The 17,589-nt window shown below is 44.8% G+C and overlaps 1 protein-coding gene and 1 long non-coding RNA gene across 7 annotated transcripts in view; one reads left to right on the top strand and one right to left on the bottom strand.

Moving 5' to 3' along the window:
- Positions 1-17,589, bottom strand: part of GARNL3 (GTPase activating Rap/RanGAP domain like 3) — a 109,618-nt gene that overhangs the window by 70,042 nt on the left and 21,987 nt on the right. For 4 of the 6 annotated variants that reach the window (XM_081179961.1, XM_081179963.1, XM_081179962.1 and 1 more), the window contains one exon: positions 3,320-3,389. The exons of 1 other annotated variant lie outside the window; for it this stretch is intronic. In XM_081179961.1, coding sequence (XP_081036087.1) covers positions 3,320-3,389 — 70 coding nt within the window. Of the gene's footprint in view, positions 1-3,319; positions 3,390-7,092; positions 7,116-17,589 lie in introns of those variants that run through there. One more of the 6 variants, XM_081179965.1, reaches the window with a different exon arrangement.
- On the top strand, positions 7,964-10,039 carry LOC308578382. Its single transcript, XR_014003913.1, has 3 exons — positions 7,964-8,242; positions 9,420-9,502; positions 9,614-10,039. It is a non-coding gene; the product is annotated as an uncharacterized lncRNA (long non-coding RNA).

Below are 17,589 nucleotides of genomic sequence, written 5' to 3'. Positions count from 1 at the left end.
TCTCATACCAAGTCAGACCATTCATCCCTTTAGCTCGGTATTGTATACACTGACTGGCAGCAGCTCTCCAGGGTTTCAGACAAAGAGTCTTTGTCTGAACACTACCTGAAGAAGCTGAGGATTGAACCTGGGACCTTCTGCACGAAAAGCAGATGCTCTGCCACTGAGCTCCTGGGACATAAGGAAAGCCTTGCTGGATCTGACAAAGGTCCACTTAGTCAAGGACTCTGACTCCAATGGCAGCCGGTCTGGTGGTACTGGGAAGTTTAAAAGCAGGGCATGAAGACAATAGCTTTCCCCCACCCACCCCACTAGCAACTAGCAATCAGCATTCAGAGATAGACTGCTCCTGGACCTGGAGGGTCCATTTCACCAGCCAGGCTAATCCCCTCTTTGGTGAACCCACCCTCCACTCATCTAACAGCCCTTTCAAGTGATCTAGGTCAACAGCTGTCACAGCGACACATTCCCTAGTGCCTCACCCACTGTGGGGCACCATCCTTAGTTCATCCTGGGCAGACCCTAGTGAAATGAAGTGTCTATAAACTAGCCTTTTGCACCAAATGTAAAAGCTTACGTCAGTTGATCTGCCCCCTTCTGCCTCTTATCCCACCCATCACTGGCATGTGCAAACCCCACCACCACCAAATAAAAGAAAAAGGTTGCCAAGAAAGGAAAGTGTCCCTCAGACTGAAGCACCCTTGATCTATGCTACTGATTTGTATCAGTATTCCCCAAGGAGAAGGAATGACTTTGTTAAGCCAGCATGCCTGCAGGGTTGATGTGGCTTGACAAAGACAGAGAGAAGTAGAAAAGCTGATATATAATTAAAACTGGGTCTCATGCAGCATGTTGAGGTTAAAGGCCTGCAACAGCTGAGGACAGCTGAGCTAGAACTCAAAAACATATGAGGAAAAGGGAAAGCCAGGCAGCCAGTGTGGGGTGGTGATCACCATGTTATATTCGGACCGAAAAGACCTGGGCTCGAATCCCTAATCAAACCATGAAACTCACTGAGTGACCTTTGGTGAATTACTCTGCCTCAGACTAGTTTACCTTGCAAAGTTGATGCGAGCACTTCCTTTGGATGTGCCAGCCCTTCCAAAGGAAGGAAAACTAATTTTTCAAGTATCTACAAGGACCGCAGAAAGGGAAGTGGGGAGAGAAGAGAGCTGAGTGTTCACCCTTCTCCACTGATGGCAGGGCAAGTAGCAGGTTCAAGTTTCATAAAAGTACGTTGAATCTGAAATGCAGCAGCAATCCAGCGCTCTTCCGAGAGACAGAGAGAATGGATAAACATGCACCTCTCTGGGACTCTTTCAGGCTTACACTGACCCTGACTGCTAAGCTGGATGGCTCTATTCTACTTCTCTGATCTAAGTACCAGCTGATGGGAACTGCAAGTGGGGAGACTTGAGGTTGTGCTTGGGTCCTGCCTGAGCACTTCACATGAGGGCATCTGGTTGGCTGTGCTGAGACTTGATGGGGTGCTGGCCTAATCCATCAGCCCTTTACTCCTCAGATGAGACGAGGGAGATACTGCTTGCACATTGCTTTTGCCTGCTATTTTTAATTGAATCATTTGTGTTTTAATGGCTGGATCACTGGTGCTTCTTTCTTTTCTTTTTTGCCTTTCTATTTGTAAGCTGCTTTTCGCAGCTCCTTTCCAGAAAGGGAAAGCAGGAGGGGGCACTTTTCAAAATAAAACTGATGACAGTGGTCCCTTGCGTTTTCTCAGTGCAGATGGGCCCCCATATAATTTTCACTGGTGTGGATAAGCAAGTAAACTACAGCTCCCTTCATCCCTGTCCGTTAGACATGCCAGGTAAGGCTGATGGGAGCTAGAGTACAGGGACATCTGTGCGGCCACAGATTCATCATCCCTGACCTACACTAACTGGAAGTAGCTCTACAGGGTTTCAGGCAGGGGTCATTCACAGTCCCACCTGGAGATGCCCAGGATTGAACCTGGGAGCTTCTGCACACAAAGAAGATGCTCTGCTACTAAGTTAGTGCCCTCCCTGCAGATATATAATGGGCATTCAAGAAACTTCTTATACTGAGTCAGACCATGGGTCCATGCAGCTCAGTACTGTTTGCACTGATGGGCAGAGGCTCTCCAAGGTTTCAAACAGGCATCTCTCCTAGCCTTACCTGGAGATGCTGGAGATCAATCATGGGACCTTCTGCATGAAAAACAGATGCTCTACCACTCAGCCAGGGCTATCCTTATTAACTTTAATCTTAATCACACCATAAAAGCAAAAGCAAAAACAAAACCAACAATCCCTGCCCCTCAATTTATATGTTCCTTTTGAAACAAGCAACCAAACAGTAGCCTCCTGGGTGAGAACATATTTTGGTGAATTATTATCGAAATTGCTAGCCCTACAGTTCCCAAATACACACACGGATTCAGTCTCCTTGGCACGGCACTGCCCAACAATAATCTATCAGGCGCCAATACCTGGATGCACACGTATCTGACCATTAGCTATACCCCTGCAATTCTGTGGCAGCAAGAGGAAGGGTTCCTCTGCCTCCAGTCTTCCTTCCTTCCTCTGTGGCCAACTTGTACAATTCCATTCCAAAATAATCAGAGTCCAAAAACGGCACCCTGATTCAGGTGATTGCTGCACAGTGTGTGCCAGAGCATTTTCTCCAACCTCCATTCAAAAATCAAAGTGGTGGGGGAAGAATGGAGGAAATGGATGGCAAGTGGGTTTAAAAAAAAAAGAAAAGACAGAAAGACAAGATGTTTGGGAAGGAGAACCCTTTTCCGTACTTCCTGTTGCCACATCTTGAAATTCTGGTCATGTTTCCAAAACCTCCTGTACAAAAAAATAAATAAATAAAAATTGAAAAGGCTCCCCCAAATCAATTACCAGTTTATGGTACTTCATGCCAGCCTCCAGCATCTCTTACATGGGAACAAACCAGGGTCTATGTACTGCCCTTGGGCTGCAAAGACAAGCTTTCCCACCAGACTACAAAAACCCCAGGAGAGAGAGAGAGGCATTTGTACATATTGCATTCGATTTGAAAGATAAACAGCAATGAAGAGCAATTAAAATCCAACTCAACAAGAGACACCAAGCTTTTCACACCCACCGATTTCCAAAGCTTGCCTGCTGTAACTCAAAAATCGGGGTGGGGGGGTGGGGGTGGGAGAGAGGATAAGCCAAGAATAATCGATAAGCTGTGGCTAGGAGGCACCAAGATGCTTTATACAAAAAATCATTCGGGTGGATGAAACAGGCTGTGCTTAAAATTCTGTTTAAAAATAAAATAAGGAGGGAATTTAAAAAAAAAAACTTACCAGCTCTACCGATCCATAATGCTTTCGGCTGAATTCTCCACGTCTACAGCCCAGGTCCTCGGAGACAGAGCTGGAATAAAAGTGCTTCATCAGTAGACATAGCTAACTGGCCCCTCTAAGCTATCGGGGAGGGGGGGAGATGTGGGGGGAAAGATAGATTTTGCTTTGCTTCTCAGTTCAGCTGATGGAGGGTTGCTGCTGCTGCTGCTGCTGCTGCTGCTGCTGCTGCTGCTGCGTTTAGCTTCATCACTGCAGGAGACCCTCCTTGAAACATAGACAACTTCACGCAGCCATTGCAGAGCCTGGCTTTCTGAATAAAGGGTGGCAGGGTGTGGGGGGAGAGAAACGGTGGATGGAGTGGAGGGAGTTACAGAAGCGAAACGCCCCCTAATTTGAAGGCAAAAAGAAGACGAAGAAAAAGCTAAGATTCAATTAAATATTTAGTCATGACATGATGATCAATAGAGAAGGGCCAAGGCAGACAGTAGCTTGTAATTGCGTTTGTGAAAGTCTCTCTCTCTCTCTCTCTCTCCCCATCTGACCAAAAAGGGAAAAGAAAATCCTGCAGCGCTTAAATGCTAGGTGGGGGGTGGAGAGCAAGCAGCCTGTCCACCTCCCTTTGCAAAGCGAGTTCTCCGCTGAAAAACCACAGTGCAATTTTAACTTTCTTTTTAGCATGCTTGCCTACATCTTTCAGAAGAAAAATGGGAGGAAAAGATTTTTTTTACACACATACTCCTACACAGAAATATATAAAAATGTCCCTTCTTTTGCAAGAACTTATCTCTTTGTGGCCAATACCTGATAGAGGAACCCCACCAACCTCTACTTAAGATTAAGATACATGGTGGATGTTTTTGTTATAATTTTTTTATTCATGCTACTCTCCGGTCACTGCCAGTGTAGACACACAGTGCTTACTTGCCTTCAGAGGAGATTGGTTGTCACCACTCAGCATGAGTTTCCCTTCAATCACGAAGAACAAGGGTTCATGCAGAAACACAGTAGATGGGCTTTCTCTTTCAAACTCCAAAATGTAGAGCATTTGGGATGCATACCTGACCTTTCAGACATTTTGGAACACTGATCCAGAGACTGCTCAGTGATAACTGTCCCCACCACTTCCAATGTTACCTTGGCATTTGGTTTTAGCTATCACAATTCTTTTTCATTGTTCTCCAGTCAGCTAAGACTTCTCGACTTAGAAGCACTCAGGATCACCCCCACCTCCACCCCCTCGTCTGCCCCACTTGGCTAAACATTAAACCTGGCCTCAATTCCAGACCTAGTGGCCGTTGGCTGGCTTTCGGCAGGCCACTCCAGAGCCAGCTGGAAGAGCTGAAACTGATGCAGCACTGCTGGAGTATCCTGGGAAGCCCTACCTCCAGCACCAAGATGAATACCTCCAAGGATATTGCTACTAGTGTTGTAGCTCAAGGGCACACCTTGTGCGCAAGAAGGTCCCAGGATCAACCTTGCAATCTCCAGGTTGGGCTGGAAATGTCCCGTTTGAAACCCTAGAGAGCCACTGCCAGTCAGTGTAGACAATACTTCACTGAATAGACCCATTTTAATATTCCAACAAGCTTCCCGGGTAGGTTAAGCTGAGATTATCCAACCCAAGATCACTCAGTCAATGTTGCTACTGTATGGCAATATGAACATGAGCTGACACTCTTAACTACAGTACTAGCTTAGGAAGCGCCATAGCCCAGAAGCGGAGCATCTGCTTTGCGTGCAGAACATCCCAGATCCAACCCCAGACATCTTAATGGAATACAAGACTTCCTATCTGTCCACTGCCTGAAACCCTAGAGAGCTTCTACCAGTCAGCATAGACAATGCTGAGCTCGATGAACTGTTGTTCTGACTTGGTATACGACAACTTCCTAAAGGTAAAGGTAAATGTACTCCTGCCCATCAGGGCCAGTCGTGACCGACTCTAGGGTTGCGCGCTCATCTCGCTCAAGAGGCCGGGAGCCGGCGCTGTCCGAAGACACTTCCGGGTCACGTGGCCAGCGTGACTAAGCTGCATCTGGCGAGCCAGCACCAGCGCCGCACACGGAAACGCCGTTTACCTTCCCACTAGAAAGCGGTCCCTATTTATCTACTTGCACTTAGGGGTGCTTTCGAACTGCCAGGTAGGCAGGAGCTGGGACCGAACAGCGGGAGCTCACCCCGCCGCGGGGATTCGAACCGCCGACCTTTCGATCGGCAGGTCCTAGGCTCTGTGGTTTAACCCACAGCACCACCCGCGTCCCTAAGACAACTTCCAATGTGCCTTTAAATCTGCTCTAGCTCCAAGATGGAAGGGAGTGATGAAAGGGAGAAGATCTTTTCCCAAGCTTCCTCCTTTATGGTCCCAAGTAGCAAAGGGGATGGGTTGTTTTGGAGGGTGGCAGAGCAGAGGGAACACATGGTTTACTCTCCCACCCTTTTTCCATCCCCTTTTAATGTACAAATATGTGTTATAGTGAGCAAGACCAATGGTCCATGTAGCTCAGTATTTTTTCCCCCTGAAGTGACAGGTAGTAATGCTTCAGGGTACCATGCAGAAGTCTTTTTTGCCACCAGTTACCTGAACCTTTAGGTCCTGCATGTGCTCTGCCACTGAGCTATGGCCCCCTCCCATAGCAACCCTATAGGCAGATGGTTTGGGCAGCTAAGGAGCATTGCAAACATTACAGCTGGGTTTTGCACACTGAAAACATACTGATCACAGTGTCACAGCCAGTTAATTCACGTGTGTGTTTACAAGTGCGTGTCCACTCACACTGGTTGTTCAAACTTGAGATTCCTCAAGTGCACCACATTAAGCATCTTATCTGCCCTAAGCAGAGCTCCATCTCAGGAAAAGCCCCCTCTGTAAAGAGTGCTTAACTGCTGGAGATGGGCCAGGGCTTCTTTCCCTCCCTTTGTCAGGGAATGATCATAACCTGGGTTTGACAGAACTTCCAAGGATCTAGGTACACAGCTGAGTTGTTTTGGCCATCGTGCTAAACCAGTTTAATATTCACAGTTTATGTCCCACAGGTTAGCACAATGATAACTAGTGAGCTTTTCTTTCCCCTGCAGCATGGCCACAAGGAGTTCAAAAGCATTCATTTCCTAACAGTCCTGTAGTCTGAACTAAAAAAAAGTGGTTCATCTTAACTATGGTTTGTCTGATACAAGTCAACTTCAAACCATGGATTATGAAGACACATTGTTTAAACTTTAAACAAACCATAAGTCACATGAACTGAGTTTGGGTGGCACAGGAAATGGTGATTGACGAAAATCAGAAGTTAAAGCCGAAACAGAGGAAAGGGAAACATGAGCACAAGACAAGCTGTGCTCATCACACTAAATGAGATCTCAGAACATAGCTGCTGTTGGAGCTAGTCCTATGATAGCAAGCATTTGACCAGCTCCTCAAGAGCTGCCTCCATGAATTAGTGTAATCCTCTTGTAAAGCCATCCAAGTTGGTGGCCATCACTGCCTCTTATGGAAGTGAGTAAACTGTGCATTGCATGAATAAGTGCTCTCTTTTGTCTATCCTGAACCCTCCAACATTCAACTTCATTGGATGGCCATAGATTCTTGTGTTATGAGAGAGGGAGAAAAACTTTCCTCTAATCTACATTCCCCATGCCATGCATAATTTCATAAACTTCAGTCATGTCACTGCTTGCTCCCTTTTTCCTCTATATATTTCCAAACACTGCAACATTCCTCGTGGTGGAGTTGTTCCAGCCACTTGTTCATTTTGGCTTGATGAAAACAAGCATACCTGTGCATCAAAAAGCCACACAAAGTGTCCTGATGCAATCATGCACACAGTAATATCAAGATTCCCTTTTCTGTATGTTTTACACATGCACACCAGGTGCACTGATAATGCAGCAGGAGGAAAGGAGGCCAAAGAGCTGAAAGATCTGTACAAAATATGGAAATAAAAAAATAGCAATGAGATGTTAAGAGCCTGGAGTGCCGCTATTCAGGATTGCAACCATTCCAGTCCATTCCCCACCCCTAGTAGTCAGCCAGCATCATGTGACTATTGAGCATACTCAGTGTTCTTTGGGCTGTTTGGGGGGGAGGTAGGCAGGGGTGTAGGAAGAGGGGGGCGGGCCACCCCAGGTTCCATCATGGAGGGGGTTGACAAATTATCAAGGAACAATTACTGCCCTACTAGGGTGGTTCATAAAAACATTATTATTATTTTTTGAAAATGCCTTCTCCAAAGGTCTTGTCTTACTACACTAGGGATTATATAGCTATATATGAAATTTCATGCATATTAGTTAATATCTTGACCCTCCTCCATCAAAATAGCTGTTTACTTGGCCATTTTCTATGTCGTGAAGGCTGAAATTTCAATTCAGTGGAGCAGGGTCAATATATTAACTGATATACATGAAATTTCAGATAACTATATAATCCCTAGCGTAGTAAGATAAGACCTTTGGAGCAGGCATTTTTTTTTATAAAAAAAAGCCCTACTGCCCTACCCTCCGCTTGGCTTCCCGGGTCTTGGAAAGTCGGCCTATGTGAATAAAATGAGACTAGGCCGAGTAGATTCGGCCTTGCCTTGCCTTTGCCCCGCCCCCCACCCACAGCCTATTGGCCAGCTGGGTTGGGGGCGGGGCAAAGGCAAGGCAAGGCCGAATCTATTTGGCCTAGTCTCATTTTCTTCACATAGGCCGACTTTCTGGGCTGCTGAGGTGGCCTGCGAAGGCCGCTGCCTCTCCTGTGCACCCCCTTCGTGCCCCAGTCCCCCTCTGAAAAGCCTCTGCTGCCCCTGAAAGTGGAACGTGCAGGACAATGGCAGTGCTGCCGCCCAGTTTTGCCCACGTGTGGCACCGGGAGAAGCAGCTCAGCGCCGCCCTAGGTATTCGGCAGGTTGGCCTCCCCTTTGCCCTAGTCTTCCCTGCACGAAGGTAGGATCCCCTTCCCTCCGCCACCCCCTGCTAGTCTCCCCTGCATGAAGCTAGGACCCCCCAAAAGCAGTTGTGTAATTAAAAGAATTTGAGAAAAAAATCAGCAAAGCAATTCTGTGGCTAACTGACCAATTCCTTTAAATAGGGTCTATTAATGAAGTTTACACTTTTGACAACCAGTCTGATGCTTTTGCAGAAAGATATTCCTAGACACAAGACTTTTTTATTTTTTATTTTTTAAGCCCTTTCAGTCTCCCATCTCGAGGCTAAGTACAGCAAACTGTACATTCCCACCCCTCTCCCCAAGGTTGGATTATTTACATCTGTGTGCTTGTGTTTCTGTGTCTCCCGTGTATCTAATAGGGACTATTCTCTCGCTTTTCCTTTGATATCTATGCTACCGATTACTTCTGCCGTTTGAATTTTAGAGAAAGTGTTTAATTTAAAATGGATCTGTACTATAGAATAACAGTGGTAACAATACATTGAAGACAAGTAAATATTTTGGTGAGGGTGGTCCCAGAACTCCAGCGCCACCATCCCAAAGAGGATAAAATGGGTGGACTTTGGTACTCTTTGGTCCTCCCCTCGCAAAATGTCTTTCTCTCTGAGCCGGTTCCCTGCCTGTTACGTTACATGTGGGGAAACCCGTGTGGGGTTTCTCTCTGTGTAAAGTTTTCAAGCTGTTCCTGCATGCGCCTGACAAATCTGCCCCTTGTCAAAATTTATCTTTCCCCCCACCTCCAGTCTCTGTTATTGTGTGTCCTGGGCTGAGGGGGAAAACAGAAGACGGATGGCCATCAGTCAGGGATGGTCTAGTTGAGATTCCTGCATTACCCCAGGGGTTTCACTAGATGACCCTCAGGGGTCCCTTCCAACTCTACAATTCTCTGGTGCAGGCTTGTGCAGAGTTTTAGGTAAAAGTTGGATGCAAGGGGTGCATAGGATTGCAGCCCATTTTATGCACCGTCGGCTCGGGAATAAGTCCCACTGATCATGATTAAACTAGATTGCTGCTGTGCAGTCCTGTTTTTTAAATAAATGTTTTCCTTTTCAGATAATACAGAGCATGGTAAAATCACAATAAATAAAACACTACTACAGGTTCCACATAATATCTGTACTGCATTGTTTACTGTGACAGCACCTGCACTTAACATAAAATCATTTTTTTCAGGCAAAAAACCCCAAAACCCAATGGGGTGGGTGACAAGACATTTTCCGCACCAGGTACCTCCTGACCTTTCTACGTCTCTGAAGGTAGGAAGAGGTGTTCCCTTTCTGACGGTTATTTGCCTAATGCTTTTTTTGAACTTTTCCAAGCTTTAGAGTTCTCCTGAACCAGAGTTCTCTCTTTTTTGTGCATGTTAGGTGCTTGTTTGGGCTAAATAAGCAGCAGCACTCACATCCGGAACATCAGAAATAGTGGGAATAATGAAATAGCAAAGCATTCCTTGCCATTTCACTTCAACTGGAAACAAGGTGAGGTCATTCAGAACTCCAAATCCAAGGGAGAAATTCAGATGACAAATTCTCCTTTTTAAAGACACACTGCATTGGAGCAAAACGCTGCATGAAGCTCTTTCGTCCCACAACCTAAAAAGACTTTACAGAGGAGCAGAGCTTATGCAAGAAACACCAGTTTCATCTAGTAAGTATCAGGAGCCAATAACTACATTACTTGGGAACCCACGTGGAAGAATTGGGACAGGGTGTAGCAATAACTGTGCACCATTAAAAATGTGTTTGAAAAGCTATCCAAAGTTCCTGGATATACAAACAGTTTGTATGAAACTGGGGGGAAACGGGAGAATCAGGATTTTTTTTTAAGTGAATCCTGTAAAAGTAAAGAAAAAGCCCCTCCATTATTTTTTTAAAAACTCATTCTTCCCGTAATCTAATTCTGTGGCTGGATATGCTGGTTGCCACAGAAACTAGCATTGAAATAATTCTGGTTGGGTGGACTTCTATTATTGACAAGGTTGTGGATGGAATTTTAAGCAAAACAGTCGGCGATACCGGGGGAGGGGCGCTTTTCTGCAGCTCCCAAATCAAAAAGAAAGTTGTGTCATCACACCGAGGATACTGAAATTTGCAGGTGTAGCGGCTGTTTCAAAGAATTAAAGAGAGAGATCCCAAACCAAGAACATCTTTGGGCAGCTATTCAGTGACATTCATTTTGTTAACATTTTGCATCTGTTTGTGGGGAGTGGCATTGCTATTTTGATATGTACTTATGTGTTTTTACACTGTAAACTGCCTGTGATCCTCAGTTGAAGGGCATTATTATTATTATTATTATTATTATTATTATTATTATTATTATTATTATTATTATTATTTGTATACCAGCGTATATCCACAGGTCTCAGGACAATTCATATAAATAGTCTTTTGATATTAGCTTCTCCCACCCTGACATATCCACTGCCAGTGGAAAGTGGAGGTTTCGCCTAGAAGCTGAGATGTATGCTGTAAATGACAGATGAGCCAGCACCAAGGAGAAGCGGTTTTCAAAAACTGCATTCTCCAGTAACCTAGGATTTCTCTGGGGGCCCAGCAGGAGCTTCAGCCATTAACAGCAGAAAACCACCCAGTGACAGCTTGCTTGCTCTCTCTACTTATCATTCTCCTTCAGCATTGGACAGGGCTTTTTTTCAGCCAGAACTCAGATCTGGCCCCCTCTCAAGCGGGCACCATTGCCACTCTAAAAGAATAAGGGAGCTCTGGCACCTCTTTTTCTAGGAAAATAGCACTGGCTTTGCGTATGTTCTAGGTCTCACATAGGTAAACTGAGTCATAGAATCATAGAATCATAGAATCATAGAGTTGGAAGAGACCACAAGGGCCATCGAGTCCAACCCCCTGCCAAGCAGGAAACACCATCAGAGCACTCCTGACATATGGTTGTCAAGCCTCTGCTTAAAGACCTCCAAAGTAGGAGACTCCACCACACTCCTTGGCAGCAAATTCCACTGTCGAACAGCTCTTACTGTCAGGAAGTTCTTCCTAATGTTTAGGTGGAATCTTCTTTCTTGTAGTTTGGATCCATTGCTCCGTGTCCGCTTCTCTGGAGCAGCAGAAAACAACCTTTCTCCCTCCTCTATGTGACATCCTTTTATATATTTGAACATGGCTATCATATCACCCCTTAACCTCCTCTTCTCCAGGCTAAACATGCCCAGCTCCCTTAGCCGTTCCTCATAAGGCATCGTTTCCAGGCCTTTGACCATTTTGGTTGCCCTCCTCTGGACACGTTCCAGTTTGTCCGTGTCCTTCTTGAATTGTGGTGCCCAGAACTGGACACAGTACTCCAGGTGTGGTCTGACCAGAGCAGAATACAGTGGCACTATTACTTCCCTTGATCTAGATGCTATACTCCTATTGATGCAGCCCAGAATTGCATTGGCTTTTTTAGCTGCCGCGTCACACTGTTGGCTCATGTCAAGTTTGTGGTCAACCAAGACTCCTAGATCCTTTTCACATGTACTGCTCTCAAGCCAGGTGTCACCCATCTTGTATTTGTGCCTCTCATTTTTTTTGCCCAAGTGCAATACTTTACATTTCTCCCTGTTAAAATTCATTTTGTTTGTTTTTGCCCAGTTCTCTAATCTGTCAAGGTCGTTTTGAAGTGTGATCCTGTCCTCTGGGGTGTTAGCCACCCCTCCCAGTTTGGTGTCATCTGCAAATTTGATCAGGATGCCCTTGAGTCCATCATCCAAGTCGTTGATAAAGATGTTAAATAAGACCGGGCCCAAGACAGAACCCTGTGGCACCCCACTAGTCACTCTTCTCCAGGATGAAGAGGAACCATTGATGAGCACCCTTTGGGTTCGGTCAGTCAGCCAGTTACAAATCCACTGAGTGGTAGCAGAGTCAAGACCGCATTTTACCAGCTTCTTTACAAGAATATCATGGGGCACCTTGTCAAATGCCTTACTGAAATCAAGGTAGGCTATATCCACTGAGTTCCCTTCATCTACCAGGCTTGTAATTCTGTCAAAAAATGAGATCAGGTTAGTCTGACATGACTTATTTTTCAGAAATCCATGCTGACTATTGGTGATCACAGCATTCCTTTCTAGGTGCTCACAGACTGTTTGCTTAATGATCTGCTCCAGAATCTTCCCTGCTATTGATGTCAGACTGACTGGGCGGTAATTATTTGGGTCCTCTCTTTTCCCCTTTTTGAAAATAGGGACAACATTTGCCCTCCTCCAGTCTGCCGGGACTTCGCCTGTTCTCCAGGATTTCTCGAAGATGACTGCCAGTGGTTCTGAGATCACATCTGCCAGTTCTTTTAATACTCTTGGATGCAGTTCATCTGGCCCTGGAGACTTGAATACATCTAAACTAGCCAAATATTCTTGTACTGTCTCCTTAGTTATTCTGGGCTGTGTTTCCTTTGCTGAATCATTTGCTCCAAATTCTTCAGGTCGGGCATTGTTTTCTTTATCGGAGAAGACTGAGGCAAAGAAGGCATTGAGGAGTTCAGCCCTTTCTGTGTCCCCTGTTTGCATTTCACCATCTTCTCCTCTGAGTGACCCCACTGTTTCTTTGTTCTTCCTTTTGCTACGAACATACCCATAAAAGCCTTTTTTGTTGCTTTTAACCTCTCTAGCAAGCCTGAGTTCATTCTGTGCTTTAGCTTTTCTGACTTTGTGTCTACACGTGCTGGCTATTTGTTTGAATTCCTCTTTGGTGGTTTCCCCCCTTTTCCATTTTTTGTACACATCCTTTTTTAATCTTAATTCAGTTAAAAGTTCTTTAGATAGCCACCCTGGCTTCTTTAGGCACCTTCCATGTTTCCGTCTCATTGGTATTGCCTGACGTTGTGCTTTTACTATCTCCCTCTTAACAAACTCCCAGCCATCATGAACTCCCTTTCCTTTTAGTATTGCTGTCCATGGGATCTCACCCAGCACTTCCCTAAGTTTTATGAAGTCGGCTTTCTTAAAGTCAAGAAATTGAGTCCTAGTATGCTTGGCTGCTCCTTTCCGCTGTATAGTAAACTTCAGAAGAGCATGATCACTCGCGCCTAATGATCCTTCCACTTCTACCCCACTAACCAGGTCATCAACATTGGTTAGGACCAGATCTAAAATGGCTGTTCCTCTTGTTGCTTCTCCCACTTTCTGGACAATGAAGTTGTCTGCAAGGCCAGTGAGGAATCTGTTTGACCTTATGCTCTTGGCTGAGTTTGACGTCCAACAAAGTCCGCAAAGACACTCCTCCTCCAGCTGCCTGGTGCTTCCTCTTAGAATGCGGCCTAAATTGAACCTGGAAAACGCAAACAAGGAGCAGCAGAACCTCAGACTGGTGCTTAAGATTTAAAAATGTGCAAGTAAGACGGGCAACAAAATTGTTGCCATAACTGCAGGAGACCTACTTTATGTCCATCTATAGTCCTGCAGTGTCCCCTAGGTTTTTTTTTACAAATGCCATAATGTTAGTTTTCTGGTAACTGAGCACTAAATGATCACCCCTAAATCAGAAGGGTTCCCTTCTGACAATTAAATGATCAACTAGAACTGCTTTTTAATGTACTGTATACGTAATTTTGTTTTTATTTTAGTTTGTTCTGAGATTTTAAACTTTGTAATTGGTGATTTTATCCTGATACTGATCATTGACCATAATAAAACGACTTGACACTCCCTAATGAACATTGCAAAGTTACTAGAGGTCACCAAGTATGCTCAGTGTTTGCTGTGCTGTTGTGTTTTTTGTGTTTGGACTTTGAGAGAGGAGGTTGTGGTTGTAGCCCATGTTAGTCCTACTTAGAGTAGACTTATTGAAACTGATGGAGATGGCTAATTCTGGTTCTTTAATTGCCCCTCGTTTTGTTTATTTATTTATTTTCAAAATATGTACAATAAAGAAGATAATAAAGATTCTTAAAATACCCAGTTGCATAAGACGGATAATGAGAACGGTCATAGCATATAGCCCTTTTGCTATTATATTGCATTTCTTCTCTGCTTTGTACTCATTTTCTTCCTTAAAATGGTTTAGCAGGGCCGGTTTGTGGGGTTTTAACAATATCTTTGCCTGTTATTTTGCTCGTTTCACTAAAACAGTATCCCAGAATCCTGCCGCCTTGGCACATGACCACCATATATGGCAGTTCTTTAAGTTTAATGGCTCTGCTCTGAGTAGAACTTGGCTGGATGCAACTCCTTTAGATTTTTGTACTTCTGCATTTGTTGGGATTTACTCAAGCAAGCTGAGCCCTCTCATTTCTCAGTTTTGGCTCTAGTCCTGCCGACACTGGAGCACTGGGTTTGCTATTTGAAGGAGTGATTATGATTACATACCCAGTTGGTTTCAGCAGTTCTCTTTCTCAAAGCGTTGATCTCTCATCCTGATGACAAAATTGAAAATTCATACTATCCATAATGATCTAATTAGTAGATCCGGATGCACATTCCCTCCCTGTCCCCCTGCCCTGCCCCATGATCTACTCATATTCAGGACCCTCATAAAAATCCTGTTTGAGATTATTCTGTCCTGCAGGAATCAGTAGAAAGCCAGCTGGATCAAATGCAGACTTTAGCTCTCTTTTTTTTGGGAGGGAGGGAGTTCCCCAAAGAGGCACTGGGTTAAAAAGAGATGGGTTGTTGCAAATGGGAGATTTTGGAAGAAGTACAAAGAAAGATCCTTTCTTCATCCAACACTTTTTTCAACAAAAACACAACAGTCAAGCTGGCTGCACAGCAAATGGGTAGGGTGGGGTGTTCTTTTCTTGCCTAGCGTCAGAAGAGCAAGCAAACCATGAGATGTATTTACCAGCTTCAGCAACAAAATATACAATTAAAAAGGAAGGAAGAAATACAACTGCACCTGGTAAACGTATTTTGCTAAGACTTCCGAGAAGGACCTAGCTCTGGCTGGATCCTATACTGCTAGCTGCAGGAGTGGATTTATTTAGTCTGACTCCTTTGTCCGACCCTCACAATACTGGAACTCAGGGACATCCAACGAAGGGGAGCTTTGGTAGATTCAAGACAGACCAAAGAAAGTCCTCCTTCATACAACACAAAGATAAAATATGGTATGCGCTCCCACAAGAGGCAGTGATGGCCACCAACCTGGATGGCTTTGAAAGAGAATCAGGTAAATTCATGGAGCAGGCAGCTACCAAAGGCCATGTTTTCCTCCACTGTCGGAGCAGTATGCCTTGAAATAGCAGTTGCTGGGGAACACAACAGCTGCACTCAAGGTCCTGCTTGTGGACTTCTCATGGACAAGAGACTGGTCATTGTGAGAACAGAGCACTGGTTTGGATGAGCCTCTAGCCTGGTCCAGCAGGGCTCTTCTTATATAGTGCCAACTAGGAGAGCACAGGCTCAATCTGGCCCACAGTTGGTCTGCTAACCACTGCCACTATCCCTCACCCACATCTCTCTCTTCCTTGCTTTTTCCTTCACTTGTCTCTTGTTGACAAGCAGAAGGAACAAACAGGAACACCTCCCTTTTACTTTCAGCTGACATATAAAGCTACTTGATACACCAAGTCAGATCATCTGCCCATCTATCTGTGTGATGTCAGCCAACAGCAGCTCTCCAAAGTCTTAGAGACAAAGAGAATCATAGAATCATAGAGTTGGAAGAGACCACAAGGGCCATCGAGTCCAACCCCCTGCCAAGCAGGAAACACCATCAGAGCACTCCTGACATATGGTTGTCAAGCCTCGGCTTAAAGACCTCCAAAGAAGGAGACTCCACCACACTCCTTGGCTGCAAATTCCACTGTCGAACAGCTCTTAAGAAGTCTTTCTTGGCCCTGTTACATTACATATGCCAAGCTGGTGCTCCGCCCAATGAGCCATGGTCCTCTTCTCCTCCAAGACATCTGCCATTGTGCTCTGTTTTAAAGAAGAGTCCTTGACCTAGACTGTCAAGCTTTTGTCTCCAACTCTACAAGAAGTTAGTTAGCACAATTCACACAACACAGGTACCAGCCATGTACACTTGTTGATTTGCCCAGCTCAACAATGGTGTACACAAGTACACAGAAGACAAGACAGAAAGAGTTTCAAATTCAAACCCGGTTTCAATCTAACTTGCTTGGTCCAATTAATTTCAGTGTCTCTGGAAATAAAAACAACTGGAACATTTATTTCAATAAGGCAGTTCAAAGGAACAAAATTGGATCAAGATTGTTTATTGTGATTTCAAGATAGCTGGGCAAATCCAAATGCCAGACGTTTTTAAATAACTTTTTTGAGAAGGGGAGGAGAGATTCTGAGGCCTTTATGGATTCTGCCCTTGAGGATTTACTAGTGGATTTCAAGAAACACTTGCTGATTTGCACCAAAGAAAAACAAGACCCTCCCTCCCTCCAACTCAGAGGCTTTCTCAAGTCAATACGAGCCCAAAATACATCTTGTAATCAAAGTTGTTACAAAAGCACCTGAATTAGACTTGGGCACCCAGGCAGGACTCCATACTGTGATATGATAAAGCAAGCCCCTTGCCCCAGTGAGGCTGAAAAGCATTGCTCAGACCTAAAAACAAACAGCAAATTCTGAAAAACCCATAAATTGGGGAGTCAACACCCTGAAACTTTGGGAAGATGGGTTTTGAAATGAAAACCAGCTGTCTTTGAAAAAAACAACAACTAAAATTATGCCTAAACAGCAGTGGGTGAGCCAAACCATGGCAGTGCACAGACAACAGAATAGAATGTAACCAAGAGGCAGGGTGGTGTAGTGGTTAGAGCATCACACTATGACAGGAGAGAGCTGAGTTCAAATTCCTCACGCAGCCACAGAAATTGCCAGGGTAGTCTTAGGCCAGTCAAAATCCCTCAACCTAACAAGTCTTAGAGCTGCAGCAAGGATAAAATGGGCAAGTGGAGAAAAGGTGGGTGTCACTCTCTGTTGCAGATGGTGCTCAGTGAGAACGGCAGGGCAGAAGGGAGGAAGACCAATAGTAAGTGGAGCAAGAGCAAATGACAGCCAACTCATTCCAATATTTTCTGGCTGTAAGTAAGAAGGCAAGCAGTTGAGGGCTTCTGGAAGCCACCCTGGGAGGCTTTTCAGCTGAAGAGCAGAGCAAACCTGCTTTAAACAAAACATGCATATATCTGAAGAGTGCTTTATTTAATTAGAGCATTTTAATCTTGCTCTTCGGTTGAAAAGGCTTCTGGAGAAGCTTACTAAATATCATTAGTCCCTGACCTCAGGATTATAGTCTAAAAGACACGATACAAAAGAAAAAGGGGATGAGGAGGGAGGAGAGAAAAAGCACCAGTTCTTAAAGCTGGCATGGAAGCAGTTCAGATAGCCTGATGGAAAGGCAGTTGCTAGACAGCAGATGGGAGAGCACTTCAGTGGCTCCCC

This window comes from Podarcis bocagei, assembly GCF_964188305.1.
Source record: "Podarcis bocagei genome assembly, chromosome: Z".
Taxonomy (NCBI): domain Eukaryota; kingdom Metazoa; phylum Chordata; class Lepidosauria; order Squamata; family Lacertidae; genus Podarcis; species Podarcis bocagei.
The sequence above is the reverse complement of the archived record's forward strand: the minus strand, read 5'-3'. Positions and strand labels throughout refer to the sequence as shown.